This window comes from Rhodamnia argentea, chromosome 2 (genome assembly GCF_020921035.1).
Source record: "Rhodamnia argentea isolate NSW1041297 chromosome 2, ASM2092103v1, whole genome shotgun sequence".
Taxonomy (NCBI): domain Eukaryota; kingdom Viridiplantae; phylum Streptophyta; class Magnoliopsida; order Myrtales; family Myrtaceae; genus Rhodamnia; species Rhodamnia argentea.
In genome coordinates this window covers 34,474,118-34,485,744 of record NC_063151.1, presented here as the reverse complement: position 1 = coordinate 34,485,744, position 11,627 = coordinate 34,474,118, and the positions used below count along the sequence as shown (strand labels likewise).

Sequence of the window (11,627 nt, the reverse complement as noted above, 5' to 3'; positions counted from 1 at the left end):
AAGCATTAGCAACCACGGATAATGCACTTTTTGTTCAGAGTACGGGCCAAAAAACCATAACACTGATAGTAGACAGCACCACATCAGACCATTCAAACTCATCGACCTCTCTCGAAGAGGGACTAAGCTATCGATATCATCACTAAATAGTGAAAATAACGTTCATACACGCAAAAGCGATTGCTCATCATGAGGTAGCTCTTGCAAAACCAACCTATCTCTTTGCAATATGCATGGATTCACCAATCTGATAACACATACAACACGCATTTCAGTAAACCAAAAAGAGACAATTGTGATTGATCGATAAATGCACCGCAAGTCTACTTCATGACGCGTCTTCATCAGAATCTTCCTCAGATGTTAAGTCGGAACTCTCTTCACCCTCCTCTTCATAGATCCTGATGTCTTTTTTAGCGGTCATCTTTGAAAGAGCAGCAGTCTTGCTTGCTCTCTGAGAGCGGGCACCAACTGTGGTAGGAATAGAAGGGGCAACGGTGTTCGGTGAAAATTCATCATCAGACAATGATGATTCACGCCTCACTCGCCTCCTTGTACGGGTCACCCTGGTTGAGCACGGGACTGGTGTCTGTGGCACGGCAATGAAATTATTGACGTCCAGCTTGAAGTCCACTCCCAACCTCTCTGTATCATACATTGAGTGAAAGGACGGTGACAAAACTGTAAGGGGAAAGCATCATAACTAAGTGCTAGCCAAAATTGTAGGCAAAATACCGTATTCTACTGATGAAACTAGTTCTACTGCACATATAGCATTATTTGCTGTTACCTACTAGAGAATCACTACCATAATCTACAGAAACCATTCAAAGCTAGGCAAAAAGGAGGAGTTCTCAGAAACCGTTTGACTAAGGTCATTAGTCCTCACCAAATATAACATCAGCTTGTTCCTGCAGAAGTTCTCGATCTGGATGTCTATCTAGTGCCTTCAGACGTTCAGAGAACTGCTTCATATCCTTTACAAGATCTTTCTCTGCTGCCACAATCACTAACGCATGGTTTAAAAGACTCCTCAGCAACTTCACTGCTTCTTGATCTGATGACCCCAGATTAAGCAACACAAGTACTCTACAGAGTGCCGAGATATATGACCTCTCGGCAGCTGTCTTTTTACCAGGGAAACGGGCAACCTCAATAAAGCAAGAAAACAAATAAGCTAGGAGGACGAGAATAAACGATACCTAAGAGAAATGTTAGGAGCAAAGTTATCTAGAAATTAGATGCCTATCGCCTATAGTTCAGATATGGACATAGTGAGTGGCTTGAGCTCTTTCTTAGTCATTAAAAGCATGCATATATAAGGGATTGGTCCAGTGAAAATTATTCACTGCATGTAATGAAATCACAATTAGAAATCGATCTAGCCAGCAACCGCCAAAATTGTAATTTTGAGGAAATCCTCCTAGTCATCAGCCATACTTCTATTGAAAACTTAATATGTTTAATGCCTCTTATCATCTGGTCCTGGCATTAAAATATGACGGTAATCATGCTATTGAGAAACTTACCTCTGCCGCTGTGCGTATGGCAAGCCCCTCTTCCCCATGCTCAAGATTGGACTGCGCGAGGTCATTTGTGGCCTCAGCAGAACTTAGATTACCATCCTGTGTTTCAGTCACCTTTGGGTACATGGGAGCTTGCATCATTTGCAGCATATAACGTGAAGCTTGGACAGCACGTTTCCGCATGTTAGACACCAGAGATGGAGAATTTCCAGTATTGTTATCGATCCCTGGCCACATTGATCGCATAACTGGAATGAAAACCTTGCATAAAACTTCCTGCATTTAGGGAGGTAACTATCTATTAATAAGAAACGAGATGCAATCCTCCTGGACATGTGCAGTAAATCATTGAAGAAGCTGGAAACTTTCCAAAAGAATCCTTAACTTGCCTTATTATGTACAGAGAGAGATGGGTAATGCTCGAAAAACACTGACAAGCATTGTCTCAACCTGGCATTTAACAAAAATTATATATTCAAGAGGGTGAAGGGTGAAATAAAGGAGGATGAAAGGGATGACAATGAAAATTATCTGGCTACAAACCACTATACCTTGGCAGGTCCTTCGTCTCATTGCTAAAATACAGGCAGATAAGTCTCCTTAGCACGGAAGCTTGTGAATCTTTCGATATGCTTGGATACTTGTCCCGCAAGAGAAGTATCTTTGCAAACCCCTCTGCAAGAACAGCACAAATTGACTCATTTTCATCACTTACAACTTTCACCCAATCGTCTCTGTCGAATCCACCACATAAGAGGTCAAGTACATCTGTGTTCACACTTTCCTCCATGTCTGAACCATTGGTGGGCAGAGAATCCACTCTTTGGTTTCCAAACTGTGTTGAATGATCATTCCCTAGGGCTCTGTCGATTTCTTGTGGACCGTGCCACATCATCAGATCTACTAAAGCCCTACAAGCCTCCCTGCTGATAGGAGGAGGACCCTTGATAAAAGATAGCCTTAATTGCTTTACAAGGTCTTCGCTCGGCTTCCTCTCTACCAACCCAAAGAGACCAAGGCATCTGACTGAAACCCTTTGCACATCCAAGTGAACATGCTTCGCCTGCAAATCGAACTCATGTAAATGTTAGAACTCTTTTCCTTTCCGAAAGCATGACACTGACCAATGCAAAGTCATATATAGACATATATTAGATACATAAAGGGTAGGTTGGAACTGTTTTTTTCCTTTCTTATGGGCAAAGGTACCTCAAGATTTAGGGAGTCAAGGTATCACAGTCAACATCAATTACTCTCCACCTTCCTCATTAATAACCAAACTTATAAGTTCAGATCCATCATCTCCAACTCACAATTACCACTTCCTACACTGAAACTTTTAAGCAATACGGATTTCTCAGCATCGTCACACTTAAAGATATACACAACTGAATCAGCTTTTTTGAGTAAATTAAGCTGCTCTTACAAAATTTAAACTGCACAAAATGCCTTTTGAGTTATACCAAAACTCCGGATGTTACCCAGAAACTGTTTGGCTTTCAAATGGATTTTTGCTCAAGTCCTTAGAATATAGGTGGCAAGAATCTTGAGAAGAACAACTAGATGGAAATAAACAAATTGTATAGGAGAAGCTTCTGCTTAATTCTTACCCCTGGAAGCAATAAGGATCGAAGTATCTCTTCAGGTTCAATAGCCTGGCCCTGAAGCCAGCGGAATGATTTTGAATTCTCTAAAAGAAGGCTAGTCAGAGCAAGGCAATGCATCCACTGTAGAAAATCAGCAGCTCTTTCCCTGCAGGGCTGAGCAAGTTCTTCTAAAGCCTGAGAGAAAACTTCTTCAAATTCACCAGCGCCAGAATGAACTTTCCTGGCCAAACCAGTAACTGCTGTAGCCCATTCCCTGTCTCCACCAAGATTTATACCGTCTCCTATGGCAACCATATTTCCTCCATCATCTAATTCATGTTCAAGAGGCTTCTGCAGTAATTCTCGCACAAAGGCTCTGGCCACTTTCCTATTTGTAGCATCGGAAAAATCAAGGCTGGTACCCACCAACAATAGCTGCCGAGAAGCAAACCGATAGTTTGGCCCTGAAAAGGACCAACAAATCAAAATATATACACGAAACATACTCCCTCTGGTATAATGTAATTAACTTTCCTACCAGCATCCATATGAACCTTGACTAAACAGATGTAGTCAAATATTGTTGCAGGAAGTATTCTCTCTAGTAGGTCATTATCATCTGAAGCTTTTGCTGCATATACTGCTGCTTCAGTGCCCATTGTTGCAGCAGCTTCAGACCCTTTTTCCTGATTGAAAATAATTTCCATAAGTCTCAAAAGTTAAAATAGAAGTCAAGCAAATTACAGAGTGCTAACTCCAAGAGAAATAAGATAATACATAAGATTTGTCGAGAGAGGTCCTAAACCCAAGAAATCTAACAGTAGACTAAGCATAGAGCACAACATATCAAAATATTTCATTAACCATCAGTAGCAAGTAGCCACTGATCTGAATTTGAATTGGTTAGAAATGTTCACCAAAATAACACAAGGGTTTTTAAAGCAAAGCCAACCGACAAAAATTGACTGTGTTACTTGAGCATACCCCAAAACCTTCTCTTCTAGCTAGCAGAGCAAGTGTACCACAATGTTAGTAATACCTTATTCTATAATACAGCTTCCTTACATCAAACATTCTCATGTGAAGCAAACCGAAAGTTGCAAGTGAGCAAGTGTTTCACATGTTACCACAATGTTAGTAATACCTTATTCTATAATACAGGTTCCTTACATCAAACACTCTCATGTGAAGCAAACCACATTCAAACTATGAGACTCCTCATGTTGTATCAGGGAAAAACTAAAATGGAGAAAAGGCTTATTCATTGATTCTCAGAGGGATCTGACATTATCAGGAGAACCAAAGCAGCATTAAGCAGAACATGATCATGTCTTTCCAAGTATATAATCATACAACTAAGAAAGATCATTGTTAAGATGTAAAGCAAATTATGGATAGACAGTCTTAGTTATGAGAACATGAAGATACTGTCACAGCAACAGAGCTGTATGGCATGTCTATCGCACCAGTTTGGGATAAGACTTAGAAAATTAACACATTTAGTGATGATGTCTAACTCAAATAGGTCTGATGGCTTTGAAACTTTCCTGAGAGAAGATGTGATGTGCTCAACTTTAATCGCGGGATGAAAATCTATAAACTTCCATTGTAAGATGAGCTAACATCATGAAGTGGGAAAATATTCATCCCCATTGCAAAAAGTTGACAAACTATGATGCTTGCTTAAGGTTAAGGCATGTGACGGCAATCAAAGTTTTCCAGAATTTATTAAAAATGAGAAGTGTTGGATACCTTCACGACAATATAATAGAAAAATAGTCTTCTTTTGCAGTCCAAAGATTACCAAAACATATTTTTCTGGAAAAATGCAGTGCTTGGATGCTCATGTTAACTCAAATTAAAATTGAGTGACTGAGACTGTTATCCATTTAACTGAGATCTAAGTACCTACTGTTTACATCTACCGAAAACATACGATGAAGTGATGGACTCTTGTTCTAAAAATCACAAAAGTGAATGTTGACAATGGAGTTAGTTGATAAAAAAATATAAATGTAAAAGAGACACTTTCCTGACAACACATTATAGAAATATTGGAATCTCATCCCTCTTTAAAGAAAATCAAGTGCAAAGCATATCAAGAAAGTCTGACAGTCTGTCCGTACATGTGCCTCAGTTTGTAAGTGCCTGCAAACAACCCTCCAGTAAAGAGCAGCTTCTGCTTCCATAAGTCTGATGTTTTGGGTGCCAGCAGATAATTCCCCTGGATTTAAAAACCGCTGTGATATCAAATATGGGGTACCCACAGGTGCTTCTAAGTTGTATTGTAACAAGAGAATAGATGAAAGTACAAGTGTGAAGAGTCTCAATAGCTAAGCAACAAGCTAGATGATTAATCTAAGTTGATGGAAGGGCTTCTACAGACCTTTTCCACGCTTTTTTCTTTTTTTGATACCTTTTCCGTGCTTGATGAACCAATATTTTAAGCCAAACATTAGGGACATGCAGGCATTGTCAACAAATCCAATTTGAAGTGGTCAAGTATTGCTGCCTAACTAGTTAAGGGTGTGTTTATTTATGCTTCGGCAAAAGGCAAAAGCAACACTAGCTGTTTCCCACCAATTATATAAATTTCGAAAAAGTTATATGTGAATTTACTAGTCAAAGTTTATATATTGTGAAAGTTTCAGGTATTACGGGCTAAGAAAAAACCAAAGTACGTCCGTCACAAGATTTGAATAAAAAAAACGAAAAAAATAAAAGCTTATCCAGACATGCCCTAACTGTTTGCAAAAACTTTTTCGATGAGGTGTCAAAAAAATGAGTAACTGTAGGTGAAACTCAGCATGCTCAACTTCACTTTGCACAGCTTGTCTATGTATGGAAACATACATGCATGTATGCACTTGAAAAGGCCCAAAGGACACGCTCCTTTTGCACATCTCTCTCAATGAGGGTTAATTACATTATTGCAACTAACTTATAAGGAGTACAAAACTTTTGGCATTTGTCATTGAACAATTCATGACCAATTTTAGATTCCCAAAGAGATCTTTGTTTCTCCAGGAAGAACTTGATAACTGCAATTTCCAGAAATCCAACACTAGAAAAGGAGCATGCCAAGTGAATGTCAAAATATGTCGGACCACATTGGGATCCGGAAATTCAATGGCCGTAGACACAAATCCCCTTATAAGAATCATGAGATTTCTAAAATGGAAAGAGCAAAAAATGCATACATGAGGGTTGTATGAGTAGAGACTACAAAATGATCACTTGAAATATCAATTAATGTCTGAAAAGCCTACCAGCCTCAGTTTTGTCAGAGTGTGATCCTATGTAGTGCTGAATGCTTTCATCTTCACGAATTTTTACAAATCCGTCTTTCAGCAAAGCCTCCATCACTGATTCACCGACTGGTTCATAAGTCTCAACATCAAGATACTTCAAAAGTTCCATGGGGTCTCCCTTGCAAGACTTGAGGAGCCATTCATCTCTCATCAACTTAAGACACTCCTTTGCAACAGCTACCGAACGGTCAGCAAGCCCCCTCCGGAGAATTATTGTTCGATGTTTAATACTAGAATAGTCAAAATAAATAAATGAAAAACACCAAAAAGCAAGGGAACTAGTTAAGCCATTTTTTTTATGTGAATTACATAATAATACAACGGAAGCATATCAGTTGTATGCTTCTCTAAGCCAAATGATGCAAGAAACAATCTTGCACCATCAACGGAAATATTAAAGATCTAATAACTACAAAATGCACCAAATTTGACCAGTAATTTGCAATTGATATTGTGTATAATGCCGGACAACTATGGAGATAAGGAAGATAAAAAAGAACAACAGAAATATCAAGAGATAAAAACAAGAACTTACCTAAGGCTTTGGAGGGGAAACTTATTGGCTAAAACACAGTAGGATGCTTTACGTACTGAATCACTCACATCTAAGGTACAATCAATTATTGCTTGCGAAGTTGCATTTGATGGCGGCAGCGAAAGCACCAATGTCTTACGAACTTCCTGCTTAGGACCACAATTATTAGAATAAGCAAAAAAAAAAGCTGCTACTTAATTTCCCTATAAGCTTGTGTTCAGAGACTGACAGAGCAGTGCCTATCACTGCAACTGAGCAAAGCCACAAGAAAAGAACTTCCTTTATAGTTGCCATCAATTACTGGCAAGTTACATCTCTTATGTCACCAACTAACAAACAATGATGATGTAAATAATTTCACCGTGATTACTGCTTATAATAGCCAGGTGGAGCTGCCGTTTGGTCAATGTACCTTTATTGCCTAACAGTAGCAAGTACTTCTTAGTTCTACATCATCTCAGCAAGTACAGATGAGGAATCTTGACCTCGTCTTCAATCACAAAACCCAAAGGAATTAGCGAAAATAAGAATGAACATATCTCACCGCATTAGGCTCCAATGGAAGTACTTCGAGGAACAAATCCAGGATGTCAGTATTCTCGGAATCATTCACAAAACGCGAAAGAGCTCTAATTGCAAACATGCGGACAACAGCGGCTTTGTCTTTGACTTTAAGAATCATGCCCTCAATCACCTCATCCCACACTTGATTGTCGACTTCTGCGTCGTCGGGAAGTCGTAATATAATCTGCAATGACAAAACAATATTAAAGCCAGCATTCTTTACCATAATATGGTTCAGAGAAAGAATTTCCACAGGAAAACAATACAAGACAGTAAATTTGGAGAAACAATCCTTTGTCAACTTTTCCTTGTCAGAATACATGCTTCACAGATAAACATTTAAAGTGTATTCAATGGAAGTGAAGTAAACTACCATCCATCTCAAAAATGCATAAACGGGTAATCGGCTCGTGCTTCTACCTCACAAAATATCACCCGGTCCTAGATTTATTTCTGTCTAAGTAATTCTCAGCTAAAGTAACTTCAAATTAAAATTTTACTTCTCAGGGGGACTGAATTTCCGAGTCATTACCTCCGAAATGATCTGGCAAGCACGAAACCTCACTGTCTTATTGGAGGCAGAGGCAGCGACGAGGAGGAAACCAAGGAATTTCTCCAGGAAGGCATTGTCGCAGCCTGAGGAGGCTTTTGGGGCGGGAGCGCAGGTGAAGGCCGCAACAAACCGCACGATGCGCTCCGCGGACGAATTGCGCTGCTGGAAGCTGAAGAGGGGAACTAGGGTTCTGGAGAAGGAGGCGAAGAAATTGGGGTGCGACCGGAGGGCCGAGAGCTCCTTGACCTTCCGGTTGTGCGTGGCGTGCGAGGCGCGAGCCTCTTCGAGAATTTTGGCGATCCTACGCATCAGTTGCTCGTCTCTGACCGCGACTTCGTCGCCCATCGTCGTCGGCGTCGTCGTCGTCTTCTTCTTCTTCGAGGACCGAGTACGAGACTGCTTTCAGATTCATTTTTCCAGGAAAATTGCTTTTCGTTTTTTGAATTCGGGCGGGAAAATTCAGAGTCGGGTATGACTACGAAGTTTTGAGGCCCGTGGGCCGTTGATTTTGTACGGGCTCTCTTGTATATCTGTCTCTGAATAACCGGGCCTCCGGCTATATCTATACGGGTTCGGGCTTTCTCAATAGCTCCCTCTGAATTCTTCATTTTCTTTTTCTGTTTTCTCTAATCTTTTCTGATTCATTAGTACGATATGACCAATATGGCCCCTAAATACGTACTTTTAAATCGTTCATGTGCTCATTTTTTTTAGGGTTAATACTACGAAAATATCTAAACCATGCACCTGTAACGAATTTACCCCAAACCACTTTTTTGACTATGTAAAATCCCAAACTGGTACACTTATAATAAGTTTAAAAAAAATTTTACATCTGTGAAAATTTATCTCAAACTGATATACTTATGATAAATTTATCTTTAAATTGAGTTAATACCATGAAAAACTCCAAATTAATACACGTGACAAACAAAGAGTAAATACCCCAAATGACTACACCCGTCAACTACCATGTGTCATCTAACTCAGCAATTTGATCGTAAAATTTGACGAAAACTAGCGGAGAGTAAAATTATCACAAGTGTACCAGTTTGGAGTAAATTTGTAATAGGTGTAACAGTTTTTTTTCTTTTTGGTTAAAAAAATAGTTTTGGATAAATTTGCCACGGGTGTATTAGTTTGAGATTTTTCGTAATATTAACTCCTTTTTTTAATCTAATTTGAAAAACTCACCGTACTTTTTAGAAATGATCAATGTCCATTCGTGAACTAAATCCGATTATAAAACCGACATAAATTCAACGCCGTAAAAAATTGCTGACTGATATGGGCTCTCTATCTCTGAGTCAACAGGCAAATGAACTTTTTAAATGATATGTAAATTTTCGCTAATAGTATAGATCTACCAAGCTACAGAGTCAAATAGTGATCTTTGATAATACATGGATCCGTTTGTCCGGCTGAGTAATCTCATTTTTCCCAACACATACTAGGAAAATATCAGGAACGACCTCTTGAACCCTTCTTTCCAAAGACATGTCCTACCCATGCTCGGGAAGCATCCCATGTTCAGATCCCGAACTACTTGCCTAATTCCCAACAATTTGTACACAATAATAAGTTATCGTGGGCCTAAACTCAAATTCGCCGTTGGGGGATTTCTTCTTTTTCTGCCACTACCGCACCATAGAACCATGGAATTGATACTCTGATTTGCACCGAGAGAAGGTGAGGGGCATTTGCACCACAATTGTTGGTTTCCTATCCATTAAGTTGTCCTCATCCTAGAATCCACCAAGTCCATGCAAACAGAATCTATTCTATCCAGTAAATTAAAATGGAAAATGATTTCTGACAATCTTTGTCGGGGACAGTATAATCTCAACCATGGATCCACATATCATTACTACGTATTTTGCATAAAGCATTCATTGATCGGGAGATCGTGTGGTTAGAAATAACCGACAAATCTTGTCGGACTATCGGTTTAGCGACTTCCAATTGAAAATTAATGGTTCGATGAAGAGCGTCTCGGCCCCACCAAGCGAAAGAGTCTGTCTGGCTCCATCTTCACTTGACTTACCGACACGATATCGATTGCTTCGATTCTTTGAGAAGATAGAGATACCCGACCCGAGTCCACGACCGCGTAGCACGTCGGGATTTCGTCTAACCACAAATCCGCGTTCGACTGGTGGGTGCCGAGTCAGGTTTCAGTCGATTCATCCACCCCCAATAATTCAGGGCACGAGCCGCTCTCAATCCGGGGAGAGGACTTATTTTGCGAGTCTACGGGGAATCCATCCAGAAACACGAGAGATGCCGTCACGATACGGCACGGCTCGTGAGATAAAGAACCTCTTGTCCAATAGTCCTACGATGGACTCCACTTAGATGCTGTATCATCTCGAAGGTATCAAACATGTTCGAGAAATAGTGGCCACTAGTTCAAAAGCAACCTCAACTTGGCCCGAACTAAGCCGGGGACAAGAACCTTCGGTGTACAATAGAGCATAAAATGGTTTGGTCGTCCTCGATCAAGGACTTTGCTAGCGACATGTGAGCGGATGGACGAGCTTTGTTGAGACGATTATATTCTACAACTTACCCGTATCTAGTTCAAAAAGAATGAATTCGATGCAATCCGACGTCGATCCGATGGGGTGATGGTGAATGAAGAGATAGCACACCATGCCTTGGTGTTGTGCCGTCGACTCTTTCTTATGTTTCAGCCCTCCCTTGAGGGTTTTACTCGACCCAACTCTCCGGAATAGTTTTCGTGTGGAGTTATTTACGCTCTCTAGATACATTATTGCGGAGTATGATAGAGTATGTCAAAGCTAATGGAAGAATGAATTATTAAGGGTATACATGTGATTTGCACCGTGACTTTGTATGCCCTAAGCTCCCATTATTTATTGAGGCAATATCTCTTGTTAATTGTTACTCGACACTAATAGCGAAAAAATCATTTAGTATGATATCGTGATTTTTCTCTTTCTGATTGTAAAATAGTTTTTCTACTTCTCTTTTACATTTTGTGAATCCTAACAATCTTAAAGTCGGCTAGGGTTGATGATCTCGAGCATGCTAACAGGGGATTGTTCAATTGTAGAAACAAGTAAGCCATTTCTCTCGACATTGACTTCCGAAAGAATAGGGCTCCAAGGTATTCATGTCGAGAGAGGATCGCCAACGATAACATTCGTTTAACAAGAGCACTTCCCTCCTCATAATTCATCCTTTCTTCAATTCTTCAATTTCTGGAGGAGAGGGATTTGACCTAGATGTCTCCCTCTACTCCCTCTTTGGTTGTTTTTCCTTTTATTTTCTCTTGTTTCTTGCTCTATTTTTCTGATTTTAGATTGTGGCTTTTCTCTCCCGATCTAGTTTTTTATCTAGGAGTTCTAAAGCACTCTGCCTCTAGTTTCAATGATGTTCATGGTAGCTCCAATGTCTATGCTCGTTCAATATGTTTTCGTTAGAAGTTTCGGTGTGTCACACTTGCCAAAGGGCTTGCTCTTACAAGTGTTGGATTTAAGCTTATTCAACATGTTTTTTTGTTGTTTTCATATGGTGATGGCATTGGAG

General features: G+C 39.9%; 1 protein-coding gene across 1 annotated transcript; it reads right to left on the bottom strand.

The window, feature by feature from the left end:
- LOC115734218 (condensin complex subunit 3) lies at positions 1 to 8,488 on the bottom strand. The gene is made up of 12 exons (XM_030664858.2): positions 8,055 to 8,488; positions 7,503 to 7,706; positions 6,959 to 7,104; positions 6,382 to 6,653; positions 5,239 to 5,336; positions 3,651 to 3,798; positions 3,137 to 3,576; positions 2,078 to 2,589; positions 1,916 to 1,976; positions 1,530 to 1,802; positions 890 to 1,151; positions 1 to 645 (listed from the first exon to the last, which is right to left on the bottom strand). The coding sequence occupies exons 1-12, from the start codon at positions 8,418 to 8,420 to the stop codon at positions 329 to 331; spliced, it is 3,099 nt and encodes a 1,032-aa protein (XP_030520718.1). The 5' UTR covers positions 8,421 to 8,488; the 3' UTR covers positions 1 to 328.
- Positions 8,489 to 11,627: the final 3,139 nt, after the last annotated feature.

Coding starts and splice junctions, on each gene's coding strand:
- LOC115734218 (XM_030664858.2), bottom strand. CDS start 8,420: ATGGGCGACGAAGTCGCGGTCAGAGACGAGCAACTGATGCGTAGGATC. Junction 6,654..6,958: donor TTTCCCCTCCAAAGCCTTAG/GTAAGTTCTTGT, acceptor TGACTATTCTAG/TATTAAACATCGAACAATAA. Junction 3,577..3,650: donor CAAGGTTCATATGGATGCTG/GTAGGAAAGTTA, acceptor GGTCCTTTTCAG/GGCCAAACTATCGGTTTGCT.